The sequence below is a fragment of the Myotis daubentonii genome, chromosome 1 (genome assembly GCF_963259705.1).
Source record: "Myotis daubentonii chromosome 1, mMyoDau2.1, whole genome shotgun sequence".
Classification (NCBI taxonomy): Eukaryota; Metazoa; Chordata; class Mammalia; order Chiroptera; family Vespertilionidae; genus Myotis; species Myotis daubentonii.
Window position 1 is genome coordinate 58,800,720 of NC_081840.1, and position 22,712 is coordinate 58,823,431.

Sequence of the window (22,712 nt, forward strand, 5' to 3'; positions counted from 1 at the left end):
TCTCAGATAGTTATTTATACAATGGAAAAATGATACCCAAGGCTGCGGCTTTTCCTGGCTCTGGGACACCATTCACAGCGCATTCTGTATTTTACACTGAGGTGCTAGTTACATGGAATACAAACCCTTGGGTTTGTATAAAACAACTTGATACAGAGTCTAACTCAGGCGTGGGCAAACTTTTTGACGCCAGGGCCACAATGGGTTCTTAAACTGGACCGGAGGGCCGGAACAAAAGCATGGATGGAGTGTTTGTGTGAACTAATATAAATTCAAAGTAAACATCCTTACATAAAAGGGTACGGTCTTTATTTTTATTTTTAGTTTTATTCATTTCAAACGGGCCGCATCCAGCCCGCGGGCCGTAGTTTGCCCACGGCTGGTCTAACTCAATGGACTTCTCTCAGGATTAAATGATATAATATATGGAAAGTACTTGGTATAGTGTGTAGCTCAAGGTAGATGCTCAAAGAATCTCTTTTATGGGAATTGGTGAGGAGTTGGTAACATTGTTAAAAGTTGAGATGAGTAACTGAGAAAAGACAGGTGATGTTTATTTTTAAAAATATATAATAATAATTATTATTTTTTAATTCTCACCCGAGGATATTTTTCCATTGATTTTTAGAGAGAGTGGGAGAGAGAGGGAAAGACAGAGAGAAATATTGATGTGAGCAAAACACATCTATTGGTTGCCTCCCGCATGAGCCCCGACCAGGGCCTGAGCCAGGGAGGAGCCTGCAGCCAAGATACACATCCCTGACTGGAATCGAACCTGGGACCTTTTGGTCTGCAGGCCAACCTCTATCCACTGAGCCAAACTGGCCAGGGCTTATCTGGGAAAAGATCATCATCTGTGAAAGATTTCACGAAGCTTACTTCTTAACTTGCTATAAAAATTATATGTTTTATCAGGAAGTCTGATATGTTTATTCTATGTACCTTATGACCGAATGCAAACAGAAAGTCATTCTATATGTATATAAATAACTGGAAAATAATCCCATTAATCTTTGGCAAGTCTTAGAAAATTAAGTGACAATGTTTGGAAGATATACTTACAAAATTTGAAAGCCCTAAAGTCTTTGAAATGTTTGTTTCAGCTGATTCCAGAAATTTCTTCCTTGACCTGGTTTACCACCATTGTGCCTTTGGTCCTGGTGATAACTATGACAGCTGTCAAAGATGCTACAGATGATTATGTGAGTATTTGCTTTTGAGCATTCCTGAGGTCTCAATTTCAATTGTGACTTCTCAAAAGTAGAAAAAAGAGATCCATTTGGAATTTTTAAATTAAGCTCTTTTGGTCAATATGATATAAAAACTCTCTTGCTAGTTGATGATTAATACAAGTCATAGGATCAGCAATGATTTGAATAATGACTTTTTTGCAATAAATGTCTGACTTCCCCACATTATATAATCTTTCAGGAATCGCACTCATTTAGATAGATGAGTTCCCACAAATTGGCTTTAAAGGTCTTATTCATGTAGACATACTTCATAGGAGAGTAAAATGGTAGAGCAGAAAGAAAGACATTTTGGAGAAAGACACCTTACCACACCATGTTCCAGCAGTGTAACATGATGCAAACCACTTCTTTCCTTGCCTGATAATGTGGCCAATGACATCAGCACTGTAAGAAGGACAAAACAAGATGCTGTGTATAAAGCATTTGGCACAGAGCCTGTATTACAGGGCGTACGCAATTAATGCTTGTCCTCTGCTCCCTTCCTGTCCTGGACAGTTCTCCTCTGAGCCTTCACATCTATTGCTAAGATAGAAATTGTCAAGATGAGCCAGTCTGAGATGATATTCTAGTCCTTTCAAACTCCATATGTTCCAATACCGAGACGCCCTTGGCAAAGCCTGGGCAGAAGTGAGAGTGGCCCCATCTGAAGGCCCAGAGAGTGGGCTGCTCAGGGTTCAGGGCGTGAACTGATTGGTATTTTTCTGTGATGCCCAGCTAGTCAACTTAGGGGACACTTTTCAGGTTAGATATACATGTGACTAAATACCTAATCTCCTTAGTCTTCTACTGCAGTTAATGCTTGAATATGCCTTTATTTTGTGATAATGTGGGCTGGTTCAATGAATTGGATAGCTTTATGAATCAGGATCTTGGCAGGAAACAGATGTCACTCTGAAATGGGGGAAGATTTGACTAAGATTAATAATGAGGAGGCCATTTACAAAGAGTGTGGGCAAGGAAAAGCGCACGGGATAGCAACATGGGTGGCCAAACTACCTCTCACTTGAAGAGGCAAAGGAAGGAAGCAAGTATCAGACTTGAGGCTGCAGTTGAGGGCTGCTTGCAGCAGTTGGGGCTATCTATAGAGAGGAAGCAGCCACTGTTAACCCAGCTTGAAGGGAGCCAGGGAATTTCACTTTCCTCTGGCACTCTGCTCTCTGCCAGTGTCACCTATTGGCCAAACCCAACCAGAAGCCAGAGGGCAAGGACTATGTAGGTCAGCTCCCTCTGGCACAGGGCAGAGTGGAGAAGAATGGGTGTAGATTTGGAAGAGCAAGCAAATTATCCAGCCCCCATGTCAATTTATGTACTTAGAAAAAAGACCTATTTCCATTTCTATTGCTTTATTGGCGAGGAGAAGATTGCATGCCAATGATGGACTGACAATTTACTCTTCTACCACTATTATCAACTCTTTCCATGTTAACAAATGACAAGTATCTTATTCCTCCTGGTAATACCCATTAACTTATACCCAGCAATCAGTGTAATTGTATGCCCTGGACCAGCCGTGGGCAAACTACGGCCCGCGGGCCGGATCCGGCCCGTTTGAAATGACTAAAACTATTGAAATAAAAGCCCGTACCCCTTTATGTAATGATGTTTACTTTGAATTTATATTAGTTCACACAAACACTCCATCCATGCTTTTGTTCCGGCCCTCCGGTCCAGTTTAAGAACCCATTGTGGCCCTCGAGTCAAAAAGTTTGCCCACCCCTGCCCTGGGCACAGCGTAAAGGAAGGACTGGGATGGGTTTGGGAAGGATGTTGAAAAAGGGAAGGGCTGGTTGAAGCATTTTGTATATTGTGATGTTGATGTAATATTTTGAATATTTTTAAAAGGCAAAAGCACTAATTCTGATGATTATGATCTACGAAATCAGTTTCATGTTTCCTGATACTCCCCCTTGTACATCTGTGCATTTAGGCTAATGGGTTTGAAACAACACCTTATATTGTAGCTTATTACTATCTAATCTTGGCAGTTCACATAGTCTTATCAGAATGACTGCTAATTTATGAGTTTAGTAGAGGGCTCATAATACATGGATTCTTCTAAGCAATATAAGATATTTACATTACTGTAATACACAATAAGAAATAGGATCATTTGGGCATAAAGACACAAATCCACACCAAATGTGGTTCAGTATTATATTTTGATTTTAAAAGAGTACTCAGTATTTAATAAGCTCAGTGTTAACAATTATAATTTCTAGAGAATAAAAGTACATGTTGTTACAAGTAATTTCTTGGCTTCAAAGAAATCCATAAACCAGAATAAATGATGTTCCAACAAAGCATTGCGCACACACGTAAGAGAAATGGAAGTCCCCATTCCCTGTTGAAGACATCAAAATTAATGTACGGTTCTCTCTGGGGCTCTGCGGCATACTGTCTTCTTAGAGACAACTGAAAATGTGTGGGCAGTGGGAGAGCGCGTGGTTAGACTTGTTCCGCTGAACAAGGTTCAGTGAGGGGGTCTTGATTCAGATTTAGACACGTGGAGCTGGGTCCATGGCAACCATAAGCTGTGCTCATTTGGGGCAGATGTTGATAGTGTTCAAATGAACTGAGAGTACTTTCAGTGTCCTTATTTGCGCTGACAAAGTATGATTTAATGTGTTTTTTCACAAATACTTTGATTTTTAGTTTCGCTACAAGAGTGATAAGCAAGTGAATAATCGGCAATCTGAAGTGCTCATCGACAGCAAGTAAGAAATACAATCTTTGCTTTATCTTTAAGAATTCTGGCACCACAAGATGGGTCTTGACAATGGGTAGCTTTCTCTTTTAGTTAAATATATATGTCTTTCCCCCTTTATGAAAAATTGCAATGTAAGTCCATTTTGTGTTCATGGTTCTTTTTCATGCTCAGCAAATGCTTGTGCTGGACACTCAGCTTCTACTTCAAATCCCTTTGGAGTTTCTTTTGTGGAGCACAGACATATCATTGTCACTTTCCAGTTCTAGATCCAACACTATTTAGAATTGGCACACATGTGATGTCTTGTATGTAGAAGATGTTTCATAAGTACTGGCATATTTAATTTGGTAATTTCTAAGGAGTATTGCAAGAGAGACTTTGACACATTACTGTTTCAAATGGCAGTGATAAGAATTTTGTATTCACTCATTAATTGATTTTAGAATGAATTATTCACCATAACACAGATGTTTCCACTGCCTTTAAATTCCTCCATCAATAAAGAAATCTTTATGGGAATGGTTCTTGAATTTGAAATGCTTTAAAACATGTATTTACAAACAACAGAAAAAACAGCTCCAGAAAACTTAGCAAAAAGTAAATCTTCATTCCACTGTTTCTTACTCTTTATCTCTTTGTCTTGTTTTGGCTAATAATAACAGATGGAAAAGTAAATTTGTGTCAAGTACTGCAGTCTGGTGGTCAACATCATCTTCCCATGATTTTTAAAAAATATATATTTTTATTGATTTCAGAGAGGAAGGGAGAGGGAGAGAAAGATAGAAACATCAATGATGAGAGAGCATCATTGATTGGCTGCCTCCTGCACACCACATGGGGGATTGAGCCAGCAACCCGGGCATGTGCCCTGACTGGGAATCAAACCATGACCTTCTGGTTCATAGTTCGATGCTCAACCACTGAGCCACACTGGCTGGGCATCTTCCCATGATTTTGAATCATTTGGATGCTTTGAAGAGTATAATTTTTAAAGGAAATATTGTAAACAAATGAATCACATGAAACAAAAAATTTCAAGAAATTGAAGCTATTGAGAGGGGCTAGGTAGCCTAGACAATAACTGATAGAATTGAACTAATTAATCTCTTTTTATTATTAAATTTTGACCAATCACTAATTATGTAATGAATACATATAGTTTTTCTGTGTTGGATTATTTTAGAAAATGATGTTAAATACATGGTAAAGAAATATGATCTTAATTTAAACCATTAGTTATAGAGATAGAGACTCTCAAAGTGTGATCTTGGTGTGACATGGGTAAGCCATAAAGATGCCTGGAACCTCGTGGTTCAATTCCAAGTTAGCAGGTTTTGAATTGTTGCCACTGTAGTATGGTGTTGAAAAGCATGGGTTTTATACTCAGACTTTAGGTATGAGTTTAGTCCTGACCCTGAATAATTCTGTGTTCTAAGCAAGTTCTTCAGAGGTAGTAACTTTCATAAACTAATGTGGTGTGTGGCTTTGAACTGTACTCTTGCATATCTTGATTTTCTCAAGTCCTGCAGCTCTGACTTGCTATTTATTAGACTGACATTAATATGATTTGGCTAATTTTCTGGGAATATCTGATGATCAGTCTTATTATCTTGACATATCATCTCTTATAAAGTGTGTTAAAATATGTTAAAATGAATTTGAACTAATGGCCTGATTATATCTTTTAATGTCTCTCAAATTACCAGTTAAATTTGTGTTATTATATGGGCAGTGATAGATATTGAAGGCTCTACCTAGGGGCCATAGGTTAATCCAGTAACTTAAATATTCAGGAACTTGATGACCAAATGTCTCCCACACATGCTCGCTAACATTGTCATTATTATTAGAAGTAGCATTAGTGTCGCTTTCTTGTGGTTTCATTTAGCTTTTTGTTGAGTCCTGATGAGGTAGTATCTCTTTGTAATTCAATATGGTGTGACATTTTTAAAAAGTACTATTGCTGATGTTGTAGAGTTGAAGGGAGACGCACATATCATGAGAATGGAGTATTCTTTAGGATTCAGTTAAAATCAGGCAAGATTTTCCATGTGTAAGATTACCTATTACTGTGAGTTCCTTGAGGGCATGTTTCTTGATCAGGTCTGTGTCCCTTGAGCCTAACACAATGTCTGTTAATTTTCAAACTGAGCAGTAACACGTGTCCTTGCTGAGAGGGGATTTACCAGAGAGCGTGATCTGTCAAATTTTGTTGAGACCCATCACTAGCCAACTCCTGTGGCTGGGATGGTGGTCTTTGCAGAATGTACGTGGGCTCTGGAGATTGGCTTTTCACTTTTTGGTTTTGAGAAGTTGGAGCCATCAAATGGGATTAGGTCTGAGATAGCCCAGGGAGGTTTGTCCTCCTTGGAGCTGGTTGTAGTTGAGGATGCTCTTGGTCTCTGATCAGACCATCAATCTTCCTGTGCTCACTCCCTGTGTGCAGTGCTTCTTAGGGCTTGTGCCTGCCACTTTCTTCAAAGCACTACCCTTGGGCTGCTGGAGCCAATGATTGATCGGTGTGGGAGTACGAAAGAGCAGCACCCCTGCCTCATGAAAAAGCTGTGAGGCATAATTTGCACCCCTGAGCTCCTCTGGAGACCAGGCTGAGGATGGGACTTTGCCTGCAATCACACCCTTGCGTGGCTTCTTCCCTTCCTTGTGTTGCTTCTCATTTCTCTTACCAGTTTATCCCAGAAGTACTTTCCTTTGAGCCACTTGCCTGTGAATCCGCATCTCAGGCTCTGCTTCTTGTGAACTTGATCTAAGATAGTAGTTAATGCACACTTAACTCCATGGCAATGCTAGTGGAAAATATCAGGAAAGTGCGTTTGGGTCTACGCTTGGCACCTGTGGGTTATAATCCAGGGATGAAATAAAAAGCCTGGAGGGAATCAGGGAGTCCAGGTATTTCCGGAAGTGAGTGTTATACTGGGTGGGCACCAGCAGGTACTTGTGGCTCCTCTGTGTGCTCCTGTTGGAAGGTCTTGGACTTGGGGTTCACCAGGGCAGGAGCAATCATCAGCTTCTCCTGGAGGGAGAAGAAGCATGGGGGGAGGTTCCTGAGGGGAAGGGGTATAATGAAAGCACTTTGCAGGGAACCTGGGTCTATGTAAGTGATCGCTGTGTGACTTTGGCAATTAATTTTCCTTCTGGTCTCCCTCTTTCTGTGCTTAGAAGCGAGGAAGGTGGGTAGCTATGTTCAGATTCAATACATATGTATTGAGCAACTACCATGCGTGGGCTATAGTACTTTCACACATAACTCTTAAAAAACCCAAGGTGTGGGTAATAGTGCCTCATTTTAGAAATAAAGTGATTAAAACCCAGAAAGGGAGTGATTTGTTCAGGGTTCCATGGCAAGTAAGAATCCGAATTAGGCTTCTACCCATTCATAAAGCAATATGTAAGTATGAACTTTGTGGTCTGATCATATCTATTTACTAGTGTTTTATATTTGAAGGGCTTTGTTTACGGATCGTTTTTAGCACTGTGCAAGCGGTGATGCTGGACATTGTAAACCTAAGCCACAAAATAACTAGAGAAATAAAACCCTTCCTTTATAACCTTCTTTTTCAATTTTAGTTTTTTGGTTTTGTTACTCATATTCCTTTTAAATCAGGACCAGTTTTCTGCATCTGCAATCTTATAATATGTGAAAGTGCTTAAAAAATAGGTGATGTATTTGACTTGAATATAATCTTTTGGTGATTTTAGTTTTAAAACTAAGTAGGAGTGCCCTGGCCAGGTGGCAGAATTGGTTGGAGCATTGTCCTGTACACCAAAAGGTTGCAGGTACAATTCCGGGTACGGGGGGTGGGGGGGTGGGGGGAGAGGGGTGCTATGGGAGGCAACATCTCACATTGATGTTTCTCTCTCTCTCTCTCTCTCTCTCTCTCTCTCTCTCTCTCTCAAATCAATAAAAACATATTTTGGGTGAGGGTTAAAAAAAACACAAAACACTAAATAGGAGTGGCATGATTCCATACAGTAAAAATTATTATGACTGCTAAGTAGGAGGTGCATGTTCTTGCCTCAGGCAAAACAACATATATCTGCAGACTGAACCTGTGAATATCAATAGATACTCAATGTTTCATAAGAGAAGGTTTCCTCAAGTCATGCTAGCATCCTTGGCCACCGTGGGAGCAGTTTGGCAGGTGAGGGGCTATGAGAGGGCGTCTGGAAGTTGCGGCAGAGGTCATCTAACCCGATCTCCTCAACCTGGGCTGCATATTATATCCGTGCCCCAAGCCCCAGCCCAGCTCACAGCAATTAAATGAGGGTCTTAGAGGTGAGGCTCTGGTGTTTTTATAAAGTTTCCAAGATGATTCTAAGATGCAGAATTAACAGCCTCTAATGGCAGCCATCTCTTTACCCATATCTATATTTCTATGTTTATATCTCTCTAATATTAAAAGCATCTAAGAAAAGAAATTCCATTAATTTTTAAAATGGTAAGCATAGTTTTCCATATTATAACTCTCTTTACAAAGGAATGATTCTATAATGTTTAAAGGCTGCATAACATTCCATTAAATGCATGTCTCATAATTCAAATGAGTACTTCCTTATCGTTTGATATTTCATCTGTTTTTAATTTAAAATATTGTTTTTTGATTCTGAATTGATAGATCAAATCTGGGTTTTTGGGACATATTTATAAACTCACCTAGGAAGATTACATTGTACCCATTATTTCCTATATGAAGTAATTAAAACTTGAAGCATTATTTCTCCGTCCACTGAATATCAGGGTTTAAGTGTGAGCAGACCAGGTTGGGCATAGTGATTAAACCTTGGGAGGATTCAGTTTCATCAAACATGAGGGTTCCTGGATGGGTGGTTCTCAGACTTCCAAGTTTATATTTTCTTTTTTTAAAATATATTTTTTATTGATTTTAGAGAGGGAGAGAGAGAGATAGAAACATCAATGATGAGAGAGAATCATTGGCTACCTCCTGCACGCCCCACACTGGGGATCAAGCCAGCAATCCAGGCATATGCCCTGGCAGGGAATCTAACCATGACCTCCTGGTTCATAGGTTCCACTCAACTACTGAGCTACGCCGGCCAGGCCAAACTTATTTGTTCTTAATCATGGAAGAAACCCCCCAAATTTTCTGTTTTAAAAAATATATTAATGACATATGCAAATCCCCAAACATCAATAATTTGAGACAGTTGAATATAAGTTTTATATTATGGTTACTAGCTACATAGCACTCATGTGTAAAGTATGTACATCAGTTGCGGCCTGCAGAGTTCCTGAATACATTTGGGCAGTGACTGGGCAGCGTGACCAGCAGATCCTTCAGGAGGCTGTGACGGAACTCTTTCCATCTTCTTTGCCCTGCCAGGTTAGAGGCATGTAGACTGATGGTCAAAAGATCTATCATTTGCTGCTGAATTATTGGAAATAACTTACCCAAGAGAGAGAGAAATTCATGTATGGCATTGCCTTCTGTTGGATTTGATCCGAAATGTCATCCATGGGTAAGAGTGGATTATTATTAAATATGCTCCTCCTTTTTTCTCCTTGGGCACCTGCAATAAAAAATACTTCAAGCTGACACATAGTTGGTGAGTCTGTGTGCTTCTTGTAAGTGAGGGAGTAGGAATGCTTGAAGTTTTGGGATTCTGTTGGGAGCACTGATGAACCCTTCATTGAGTTACCTTGTCTTCATCAAGGCTTTGTTGGCTTGCAATTGGAGTGGAGGCTTCTGTGGTTAAACACATGGCAAAACCCCAACTATCTGAGACTTAATTTTTTTTTTTTTATCTCCAGCCCACCCAGATCATTTATATGTTATTAGAGGTCCAGTGCACGAATCCGTGCACCAGTGGGGTCCCGCTGCCTGGCCTGTGGGATTGGGCCGAAACCAGCTCTCCGACATCTTCCGAGGGGTCCTGGATTGTGAGAGGGCACAGGCCAGGCCGAAGGACCCCACCAGTGCACGATCAGGGCCGGGGTGGGATGCAGGAGGTTGGCCAGCAGGGGAGGGACCACAGGAGGGCTCCAAGGCATGTCCAGCCCGTCTCGCTCAGTCCCAATCTGCTGGACCCCAGCAGCAAGCTAACCTACCAGACTGAGTATCTGACCCCTGGTGGTCAGTGCATGTCATAGCGAGCAGTTGAGCAGCCTTAGCATATCATTAGCATATTACACTTTGATTGGTTGAATGGCCAACTGGACACTTAGCATATTAGACTTTTATTATATAGGACTAGAGGCCCGGTGTACAAAAATTTGTGCACTCGGGGGGGAGAGGGGGTTCCTCAGCCCGGCCTGTGCCCTCTCGCAGTCTGGGACCCCTCGGGAGATAATGACCTTCTGGCTTAGGCCTGCTCCCAGGTGGCAGAGGGCAGGCCCAATCCCTAGGTGCAGCCCCTGGTCGGGCTCAGAGCAGGGCTGATTGGGGAGTTGGGGCACTGCCCCCTGTCACGCACAGAGCAGGGCCCATCAGTGGGGTTGGGACTCCGTACCCTGTCACACACAGAGCAGGGTCAATCAGGGGGTTGGGGAGTTCCCCCCTGTCACTCACAGAGTAGGGCCCATCAGCGGGTTGGGGAGCACCCCCTGTCACTCACAGAGTAGGGCCGATAGGGGAGTTGGGGCACCGTCCCCTGTCACACACAGAGCAGGGTGGATCAGGGGGTAGGGGCGCCACACTCTATCACCCACAGAGAAGGGCCGATCAGGGGTTTCGGGCGCCGCCACTGTCACACTCAGGGCAGGGCCGATGGGGAGGTTATGGCTCTACCCCATCACACACAGAGCAGGGCCCGTGGGGGGGGGGGGGCGTTGGGGCACCGCCCCCTGTCACACACAGAGCAGGGCGGATCAGGGGGTTGGGGTGCCGCCCTCTACCACCCACAGAGCAGGGCCAATCAGGGGGTTGGGGTGCCGCACCCTGTCACATACAGAGCTGCAGGACGATCAGGGGGTTGGGGAGCTCCACCCTATCAGGCACAGAGCAGGGCGGATAGGGAGGTTGTGGCCCCGCCCCCTGTCACACAAAGAGCCGCAGGGCGATCAGGAGGTTTGGGCGCTGCCCCCTGTCACGTTGATCCCGGTGTCAGGAGGCCTCTCGTCTCCGCTGATCCCGTTGCTGGGAGGCATATTACCCTTTTACTATGTAGGATAGAGGCCTGGTGCACGGGTGGCGGCCGGCTGGTTTGCCCTGAATGGTTTCCTGGATCAGGGTGGGGGTCCCCACTGGGGTGCCTGGCCAGCCTGGATGAGGGGATGATGGCTGTTTGCAGCTGGTCACACACCCTTCATGGTGGGGGTCCCCACTGGGGTGCCTGGCCAGTCTGGGTGAGGGGCTGAGGGCTGTTTTCAGGCTGACGGGTGACTGAAGCTCCCAACCGCTCCTTTTTTTCTTTTCTTTTTTTTTTTATTCTGGGCTAGCTTTAGCTCTGGCTCCAGCTCTGAGGCCTCTGCTGCTGAAAGCAGGTATCTGGTTTGTTTGGGTTCTATAATCGAAACACTGTATCAACTCCAGCTCTGAGATCCCGGCTGGCTGAAAGCAGGTTTCTGGGGTTTTGTTTAGCTTCTATATTTGTAACAATGTTTCAAACTGCAAGCTCAGAGGCCAGCAAGGCAGGTGGGGAACATTGGTTTCCTCCATCACTGAAGCAAGCAAGCCTCGTGTTATCTTCAAGCTGCCTGGCTGCTGGCCGCCATCTTGGCTGGCAGTTAATTTGCATATCACCCTGATTAGCCAATGGGAAGGGTAGCAGATGTATGGATAATTACCATGTTTCTCTTTTATTAGATAGGATGATGGTACCACTGGGACTAGTGGACAGCTATTTAGGGTTATATGAAGAGATTGCCTATTTGAAAGGAAATTGAGGCAAAAAACTTGATTCTTCTTTCAAAAAATGTTAATAAAACATACTATTATGGGTTTAAATGACAGTGAGTTTAAACGCAAGCTAATGGGAGTAATCTCAATGCTATTTTTCCAGAGGAAGTTGTTTAAAAATTAATTTAATTTTTAGCTCATGCTGCTAACTCATAGAAAATATGTTTCAAAAATAGTTTCACCCTCAATAAATTAATTTCAGTTTCTTCAGTCTTGGATTGATCCTTTCTTGGGCAGTTTCTGCATGTCAGTTTTGCAGATGGAACTGTCCATTTGCCAATGTGCTGGTTTCTGTATGTGAGCCATGGCACTGTTAATGTTCTTATAAATGATTTTCTATTGTAATCAATTATTATTATACATAAATACATTTTTTTTGTGTTAAATTTCTAAATGGTGACTATTTCCCCAAATGAGGTACATCTTGAAATAACAGGAAATTATAACACTTTCAAAACTCTGTACATGGGCTTTTCAGTGGAGTCTCCTGATTTCTTTTTAAAATTTATATAATCCAGATGTTAGCTGCTCTCTTTTTCTCCTCTTAAAGCTCCCTCAGGTATCCCCCCCTCTCTCCCCCACAAAAAAAGCATTAGAGAGAAAGGTAGAGTTTAATGAAGATTTTGTGGGGGTTATATATGAGAGGTTTTATATCACATACTTCATAGCAAACAATGTGAAATCCCATTTTAACATTTTTCTTCCTCAAAGTTCTTTCAGCAGCTGGCCTTGTGTAATCTCTTCCCCATTCAGTGCTCAGTGTAGTTGGCTCCAATCTCATTCTCTCAGTATTTGGGGCCCCTCATATTTATCTCCCTTTTATTACTCAAAGTACTTTGGTTCATCCTTGGCTCTGAACTCAAACCCATCACAGCTGCTCACTAAAATAGCAGATTCTTCTGTAACGAGGACCCACTTATCTTGCATGACAATGAAAGCTTAAAATACCCCATGTTCTAGGTAATATTTAAAACTTGATTCTCTCTACTTAAAAAAAAATAGATTTATGTATCTCTTCTCCTTTGTCATAGGGAGGAGATCTAGAATTTCCTTTGAAGAAACAATTCCAAACCTAAACCACAAAGGCTTTAGGAGTTAATAATGTAAAGCCCTCTTAAGTTCTTAAAATAAGAAAGCTAAAGGAGATTATAATATTATAGTGAGTAAATTTGGTTTTAATCAGAGCCCACATGTTGTCAATACCAAACCAAACAAATGTTTTAACAGCATTTGTTGATGAACTACTTATTGTTGATTAACTACTTACACATTTCTGCTACAGAAACATTTTGCTTCAAATATTCTGAGATAGTATCAATGAGTTATTTTTTTCCAGGCATTTTAGATTGGTATATTATCTGTTTGCTGTAGTAAGAAATTAAGAAAGCTTAAAAGAGTATAAAGAAAATATAGAAGTTACTGTTGGTTCCAGTGCCCCGCTTAGAGTAAACTACAATGAACTTGTGAAGGCATTTTATTGATCCTGTTCCTCCCCAATCTTTACTTTCTTCTCTCTTTTTTTTTAACCTTTCAACCCTTCCACACAATATTCATTTAAAAAATGATTATTTTACTATAAATTATTGTCATGGTTTGAATGGTGCCCCCCCCAAGAAATATGTCCACTGGGGCCTTGCATATAATTTTCTTTGGAAAAAGGGTCTTGGCATATATAATTAAGTTAAGGATCTTGAGATGAGCTCATCCTTGTAATCTATCACAAGTGTGAATACAAGAGAAGAGAAGGAAAGAAGACACATAGCAAAGCAGATAATGTGAAGATGGAGGCAGAGATGGGAGTTAAATAGTCCAAGTCATGGAATGCATGAGGCTACCAGAGTTGGGGTGTGAGGCATGGATCAGATCTTCCTCTGGAGACTCCAAAGTGAGTGCCACCCTGATGATGCCTGGATTTTGGACTTTAAGCTTCTAGAACTGAGAGAGAATAAGCTTTTGCTGTTTTAACCATCTAGTTTGTGGTAATCTGTTATAGCAGACCTTGGAAATGAATGCTCTCTTGTTTTTAGCTTTTAGTTGAGAGGTTCTGTTTGTTCATTTGTTCATTTTTTTTTTTTACTCAATAGACATTTATGAAATGCCTACTGTGTGTCAGGCAGGATGCTATATGCTGGGGATGCAAAATTAAATTAGGCACAATTTCTGCCTTGAATATAATGCAGTCACACATATATGGTATTCAATAAGCTTATCTGTAGAATTGTCACAATACTCTCAGCATTTTATTGTTTTTTACTAATAAGTAAGGCAAGTGAGCAAAATGACTAATCTCATTAGGAATGTGCAGCTTTTGAAAATTCTTATCAATATACAGTCTCTGTAGACAAACCAATGCCAGGTGGCAGAAAAAAATTCAGTAGGATTTGGGAACCTGGTTGGAAATGATGCCTTGAAGCTGTAACTCAGGCAAACACTAAACCATCTTTCAACTTGAGTAGTATTCTCAAAAACTAAGATCTATTTTCTTATTTCATGCCAAGAATTAAAAAAAATATTATTTCTGCTTGTTGACTTTTGGCAAGAATTAGATGTGCAGTAATACAAGAAGAGTAACAAAGAGGGGCAGAGAGCATAGAAAGTAAGAGTAATGATCTCTAAATTATATCCAAAGACTCAAAGTACCCAGGAAATCTGGGGGCTATAAGAGTGATATTGTCAGCAACACCTGGAAAGAGAACTCTGGCAGTGGTATTGTGGACCAGTTACCAGAGATAAGGAAGGAAGGAAAAGTGTAACTTGGATTGTGATGCTAAACATTGCAGAAGGAATCAAATGAATCCTAATGGTGGAGAAAGAATAGATTTTGAAGATGGTGCGGTGGGTGGGTGGGAAGAGATCAACCAAAGAACTTGTAAGCATGTATGCATAACCCATGGACACAGACAATAGGATGGTGAAGGCCTGGGTTGGGGGGTGGAAGTGGACTAGAGGAATAAAGGGGATATATGTAATACTTTCAACAATAAAGATTAAAAAAATAAAAGTTGATAGCATTTTTAAAAGGAGAATATAGGTGCAATAAAGTTTGCTTTCTGTAAGTTTTAGAAAAGGAGTGAGCATTCATTCAAAATAAGTACTTATTGGATTTTAAGTTTGACTAATGTCCTGTGTTAAGGCCAGTATGAAAGGGTTTGAAGGGGAAAGAAGAAAAGCGAAGTATTGAGAAATGGAATTACGATTAGAGAGGCCTTCATGGAGGAGAACACAGGAACATCAGTAAGATAGAAGGGGCTATGTTGGCAACAAGGGATGAATTTTATCCGGATCATTTAATTTACTCTGTGTGTCAACCACACCTGCTAAGATTTCATCAGGAACATGAAGTAGAATTCAACAGGGGCAGAGTAGTGGCAGGATTTCATGTTAACCACTCATCCACCTATCATTCAAGCCACACTTATGTGACACTCCTCTGTACCAGCCACTTTGCTAGATACTGGGGATATAGGCGATTACTGAGACCCATGTTCCTTCCCTCAAAGAGCCTGGAGTTTAGGGGAAGAGATTGACAAATAAACAGACTATTTTACAGGAATAAGTGCCATGAGAAAAGGAAACCCGAGATGCTGTGGGAGCACACACACACATGTGGGAGGACCCTAACACAAGTTGGAAGGCCAGTAGCAGGGCTTTTATTGTCTCAGAATAACTCATGGAAGAATTGCCCCCCAGCAAAGATCAGCCATTGAAGAGCTAATTGAATGATGGGGTGTGTGAGAGGGGAGATCAGAGGAGGATTAGGGAAGGATCCAGGCTACAAATGATGGCTAGCTCTTCATATTATAAGTAGAAGGAAGCTAAGAACATGCTAGATGAGAAATACAGAGAAATGATCTGGAATACATTCATTCTCTCCCTATCTCTTTCCCATTTCCCCAGCTATGTGCTCTGGTAAAGTGTGGTTCATGACTGCCATCCTCATATATAGACAGCTCATATAGGACTGTTGGAACCTGCATTGTCTTTTCCACCCCTGAGGTAGGAGAGTGTTGGGAAAAGCCCACCAGCCTGGTGTCAGGAGGCTGAAGTCTGGTCCCGGCTCTATCACTAATTGGCTGTGTGACTAAGAACCATGGACTTCAGTTTTCTCAGCTTAAAACAAGAGGGTTGGATACCAGTCATTTTCAAACTCTTTCCAATAAGCAGAGCCCTTTCAAATGAAATCTTATATGGAAGCTCAACATACAGAACAGATATAAGTGTTGCTGCTCAGGATGAAACTTGGTGTGGGTCCAGATGTGTTCTTGGCTGCTCTCTCATCCTCTGTGGTGGCCCTGGAGGGGCCTCTATGGACATCAGTGGGCTGTACAGTGCTTGTCCAAATGAGGTCTGAGAGCTGCCTGGGTCCAGATCAATGGGGCACAAATTCTTGAGCCTTTCCCCAGACTTCCAGAATCAAGACCTCAAGGTTTGAGACCTATGACTCTATTTTAATCAGCCCTTATTTGAACTTTTATGCACATTGAAATTTGAGTACCATTGGGTTAGATACTTCAAGGTTCCCCCCAGTCTTTAAATACTGAGACTCTGTGACCCTCTTTTGCTTTGTTGTGATGGTGAAGAACCTAAGAAGGGAAGTCAGAGATTCTACAGAATAAAAAGACTTAACTGAAAATGGGGAGTCAGAAGTGTAAGGGTGAATATTATGTTAATAGCAATAATAGTAATAATAGATGCAGTAATAGTAATAATAATAATAGATGGCAGTGGAAGAGGAGAATTGGATATAAGTGAATAGGGTACAGAATGGATTAGGGAAAGTAGAGAGCAACTTTAACCACAGGATCTTCTAAAACTGAAGATATTGTATTCCAGATGGATGAAATTGTAGCAAAAAGTGTCAGGAGACGATCCAGAGCATGAAGCTGCCAGAGATAACACCCTGATGAGATCTTTCCACAAATCCTGTGCTCACCTCTATCATAGCACATAGCATTTTCATGGTCTCCTTACCATTCATTTATTTGTCTATATATACTGAGGCTGTTAGGTGCTGGGAATACAGTGAACCCAAACAGACAAATAGTCATGCTGAGTGGCATTTAATTAAAAGCTGAGGCAAGAGTGATGCTAAGGAAATGATTATAGCTCTAAAGAAAGAGGTGTGTGTGTGTGTGTGTGTGTGTGTGTGTGTGTGTGTGTGTGTGAGAGAGAGAGAGAGAGAGAGAGAGAGAGAGAATTAATTAGGCAAGGGCGGTGATGGGACGAAAAGGAGAATTGCAGATAGAGGCAACGGCATGTGCAAAGGTTCTGTGGACAGAGGGAGGGTGGGGATTATGAGGGATTGAGTTTCAGAAGCACAGAGTGAAAGGCTGAGAGAAGAGCAGTGTGAGATGAGGCCAGACCCTGCAGGGCCTTGAAAACCATGTTAAGAGTATGGAAGGTGGGGAAGGGTGGGTGGGTGGAAAGATATCAACCAAAGAACTTGCAGGCATATATGCATAACCCATGGACATAGACAATAGGGTGGTGAAGGCCTGGGAGGGGGGTGGGGTGGGCTAGAAGAGGCCAATGGGGGAAATAGGGAAACATACGTAATACTTTCAACAATAAAGATGAAAAAGAAGTTTGGGTCTTTTTCTTAAGAACAGAGAAAATACATGGAAAGGATTTACCTTTTGAAAAGCTCATGCCTGCTGCATGGGGGAGAAAGCCAATGGAGGGGGCCAGGGTAGATGTAGGGAGAAGGTAGCTTTCTATTGCTGTACTTGTCTGTTCTTATACTACTGTGAGTTACTGGAGGCTGAAACAATTTTTATGTTCCCATCACACCCCTGAACAGTGTCCTGTATCCAGATGATGCTCAATAATTATATGAGGGATGAGCCACATGCACTTAAATGAATTAAATGAATTATTTGGAGTCAAGGTCACAATACCTTTTATGTACTCTACTTTCCCCCTTTTCCTTCCCTCCAGCTAATATGGGGCAAGGGGAGGTGTTCACATATTGCATGTTCTTTGAACATCATTGTCTGCTGTCATTACCACTTCAGACTGGTGTTTGCTGTGGGGTATTTGGATAACAGCTCCATCTTTAATCCAAGCACTTAGTATTACTGGGGGTCTTCCTGACATTGCCACACCTTAATGTGCCTGGGGCCATGTCTGACATTTAAAGAAAGGGACAGAATTAAGTCCATCTGGGCTTCATTTCCGAATGAGCAGAGCTCAAAGTAGTGTTTGAAACAATGTTTGCTATTTCTTTTGCAGCTCCCCTCTCTCCCCACCCCTCCACGTCCCACCCCCGTCACATCATGTTGAAAAACAAGCAGGTAGGAACCTGGGACAGAGGTGTAGAGATAGGCTTCCTCATGTTCACATCAGATGTTGGCCTCCAATCGGACTTTGTGAACTGCCTGGCTAACAATTCCTGTTAATCCAGATGGCCTCATCTGGTTACCTTGCCCTTCACCAGGCATTTCTGTTTAGCCATATTTCCCCCCCTCACACGGCTAAATTTAAGGCTAAATTTTCAAATCAAATGCTCATGTGGCTGGTTGCCTGAGAAATCACATGTGGGAGCTGAGAGACCCACACAGGGAACTTGCCCTCGCTTCTGGAGAGCGGGTCTGGAAGCCATATGAATTGTAAATAGTTTTAAAATGTAAAAAAGTAAAGCTTTCTGCCAAAAGGCGAGAGCGGAGTTTCTTTTTCCCCCCTTTCTAGACTAGAAAATTATTGACCTCTATCATACAATCTGATTACTGTCTCTATCAGCTGCGGCCCGACCAGCCAGATTTACCCCCCATGAGGGCTCAGCTCTGCCAACACTTGCTTTATTAGAAATAGGGTTGGGGGTCACAGCTATGAACCACAAGTACAGTTGTTAGATACATGATTTTCATGGAAATTTGCCTTCGTTCATGGAATACTTCTTTCTGAAACTTGGGTGATAGAAATAGGTTAATATTTTTTAAAACAACAGAACCTAGTCCAGCTGGTGTGTCTCAGTGGTTGAGTGTTGACCTATGAACCAGGAGGTCAAGGTTCACTTCCTGGTCAGGGCACATGCCCGGGTTGCAGCTCCGTCCCCAGTGTGAGGCATGCAGGGATCAATGATTTTCCCTCATCATTGGTGTTTCTATCTCTCTCTCCATTTCCCTTCCTCTCTGAAATCAATAAGAATATGTTTAAAAATATAAAATAACAGAGGCTAATTTTCCAATAAGAGCAAGAAAGAAAATGAATAGGAAAAGGGACATGGCTTCCTTTACTCGCTCCCCACCAAGTACCTAACATACTACAACATCACTGCCCACGTGGAGAAACATTGCTCAGCGTATGTCCCGTGTCTTTGTGCTTCCTTCTCTTACCTGATCTTTCATTATAGAAAGTAGTTCCATAGACTTTTGTTGTTGTTGTTGCTTTTGGCTTTCATTCTTGTGGGTACCAAGGCACAGAGACAGTCCCTGTTTCTTACATATTGACTACCAGAGACACCCTTCCATTCTGTATTGGCAAATATCTTCCAATTCCTCTCATTTTCCTCTTGTGTTCCAAATTTTGTCCTTTCTTTCTGTATTGTATTTTTCACTCCTCTTCTAGGGTAAAGAAAAAGAAAACTAGAGTTGAGATACAAACAATGATAGGAAAACAATATTCAATATAGGCCCTTTTTTTCAAATATTTTAATCGATTTGTAGGGAGAAAGGGAGGGGGAGAAAGAGAGAGAAACATCAATTTGAGGGCAGAACATCGATCGGCTGCCTCCTGCACACCCCCCACTGGAGATGGAGCCTGAAACCTGGTTTTATTTGTAATCTGCAAAAATATATGTGCCCTGATCGGGAATCAAAACAACAACCTTTTGGTGCGTGAGATGATGTCCAACCCGCTGAGCCACACTGGCCAACACAATATAGGCCCTTTTAATTAGGGAACATCTTAGGATATTAGATGTCTAAAAAGGTAGAGATTATAGCAGAGTTTATGCAAATAAGTATGCAAGGATTGCAGCATAAATGCTTACAATTGGCGTGCAGATTTGTTGATGTTCAGTTTCAAATCTGGTACTGATAATGTCAAACTGCTCAAATGGTACCTAATTGTTGGCCACCATCTCTGGCATGAAATCTCCCAATTAACCAAGTCGAAAATACAATTCCCAGCAGTGGGTCTTGTGATTAGGAAAGAAATTCAAAAGAGAGCAGATTGCTTATACACATATGTAGATATATTTTTGCAGATTACAAATAACACCATCAGGCCTGAAACCCCCTGATAGCCAGATAAAAAGGGCTTAGGGGAGTGAGAGGCCAGCCTGTCATTGCTCTGAAGCAAAAGACTTCATCCTGGAGCTGGGTGGAGCACACATATAGAGTGTTTCCCAGAAAGCAATTGAAAGGGCAAGATTTTGGCAGAAAGGTTTCATTTTCCTCACAGAGAAAACCAGAGTCTATTCCAGACAAAAGGCTTCCTCTAGATATGTCCAGGGCGCAGAAAATTCTAGAGTCTTTGGGATTTGAGTGATGCCAGAGAGCAATAAAGGGATTGCATTAGAAGGCCTTTATTGTCCCTCTGGCCTCCAAAACATAAGAAATGGAACCACCATGTGACATAGCAGTCCTCAACCCAAAGCTTTCAGCTGTTCCAGGGATTTATAGAGCTGTGGTCTACGAGGCATGGGCCAGCAGATGTGTAAGGACCTTGCAAGAAGCCAAGTTTACCTAGGCCTGCAGGGCCCAGGCACAGTGGGTTAGTTTGGGAACTCTTGTTCATGCCCTGCATTGGGGCAGGGGAGTGTGTTAGCAGCTCCTGCTTACACTTCAGTCCTAGGCTTAGATGGGAAAAAGCTGAGAGGGCTCAACAATACAGCAGGTCTTATTGGGGCCAGTTGGACTATTGTCCCAGCACAATTAAAACCAGATATATGGCTTCTCTGGATAAAAGAGGAATGTTTAGGCCTTAGTTCTCCAAATTTTAAGTATTTTCAATGTATCAAAGCTGACTAACATGCCATTGCTAGTTTCATGGATTCCAGCTTTGTGGGGAGAGAGAAAAACCAGTGGGCAGTTTCAGTATAGTGTGTGTGATGATGGAAATAGGCATGGACTGCCATGGAAGTACTCACAGGGGATACCTCGCCCAGCTTAGGGGTCAGAGGAAGTTTCCTGAAAGAGGTGAGTCTTTAACTAAAATTAATTTTAAATAGTCAGAAACCCAGAAAAGTAAAAATTTATACTTTTTAAAAGAGAAGTATTAACCCTTGTATTTATTTGCTTATATTTTATAAATATGCATAATTGCAAAGAAGCCCATACAATTTTGTATTTCAGTACTTTCTTTTGATACAATAACTCATATATGACATTAAAGATTCCTTGAAAACATTTTTAATAGCTGAATAATAGATATGCTATAATCGATTATTTCTCTATTGTTGGAAAATTGTTTCTATTTTTTTTATTTAATGAATGACTCTCAGAGGAACATCTTTGTATATAAATTTCATATGATTCTTTAATTATTTCTTTAGGCTAAGTTTCTAGGGAATTGAGACTTTGCCCTTTTAAAAAGATACTTTTTATTTTTAAAAGATTCTTAATACATGTTATTATATTCTAGGAAGTTTGTGCCCATTTATCTCCCTATTTGACCAAGTGAGTGGTTTTACCACTTGATCACAACTTTGAATATTATTTAGGCCACTGGATAAGTATAAACCAGTGTCTTGTTATTTTAAAAATTCATTCATTTCTAGTGAAGGTGATTATTTTTTCAAGTATTTATTAACTGTATTATTTCTCTTTTTAGTGATTTGTCTACTTATATTCTTTGCCTATTGTTGGTCTATAGTATATTTTGTGTCCTGTTTGAGAATTTATTTAAAATTTTGTCTTCTAATAAATTCCTCCAATGGGAAACACCCCTGATTGTACCCAGAGATACTGCTTCAGGGTTTTTGCTAGTGTAGTGCGCATGCTGAGCATAGTTTTCTAAGCAGGACCGGATTGTGCTAACTTATCTACATTCCAAACAGTTTTCTTTCTATAGGATAATTCAGATCAAAACATATTCCTGCTAAAAACTCCTTAGTAACTCCTCTCCCCATTTCTTACTGTCACAGCACCTATTTCAATCAAGCTTCCAGTTAGCCTTTCTAACATTGTCTATAGTCGCGCAGAACTACTTGCTTTGCTTAAACCTGTGATGTGCTCTTTCCCTTCTCCCTTTTTTATCCATCAGGGCTCAGCTCCTGTGTTAACCATCTTTGGAAACCCCCCAATAACTATTTCAGGCAGGTAGAATAATCAATACCCTCTCTGTGCTCCCACAGCAGGTACCTGTTACCAGGCTAGAGGTAAGCATGACATTGTAACAGTCCATTTTAAGCCGCCCCCTTGACTATTCAGGTGGGAACCACACTGCATTTATCCCCAGTGCTTGGCTCACTACCTGGCTTGTAGTAGATGCTCACTGTTTGTTGAGTTCAGCAGAATCCACTTTTCCAACCAGCAACATACATTCAGGACATAGATAATAATAAAGAAATTGGAAATTTAAAGACACAAAAGAAGTTTGGCATCCTTGTGGATGTACATCTTCCCTTATAGCCAGTCAGCAGCACATACTTTGAGGAAAATGAAGAACGCTTTTATTCTCTAAACCAGTGGTTCTCAACCTTCCTAATGCCGGGACCCTTTAATACAGTTCCTCATGTTGTGGTGACCCCCAACCATAAAATTATTTTCATTGCCACTTCATAACTGTAATTTTGCTACTGTTATGAATCATAATGTAAATATCTGATATGCAGGATGTATTTTCATTGTTACAAATTGAGCATAATTAAAGCATAGTGATTAATCACAAAAGCAATATGTAATTATATACGTGTTTTCCGATGGTCTTAGGCGA

At 41.3% G+C, this 22,712-nt stretch overlaps 1 protein-coding gene across 8 annotated transcripts in view; it reads left to right on the top strand.

Moving 5' to 3' along the window:
• Window positions 1-22,712, top strand: part of ATP8B4 (ATPase phospholipid transporting 8B4 (putative)) — a 213,537-nt gene that overhangs the window by 58,166 nt on the left and 132,659 nt on the right. For all 8 annotated transcript variants that reach the window (XM_059701901.1, XM_059701877.1, XM_059701884.1 and 5 more), the window contains 2 exons: window positions 1,104-1,202; window positions 3,906-3,967. In XM_059701901.1, the coding sequence (XP_059557884.1) occupies window positions 1,104-1,202; window positions 3,906-3,967 (161 nt within the window). The remainder of the gene's footprint in view (window positions 1-1,103; window positions 1,203-3,905; window positions 3,968-22,712) is intronic.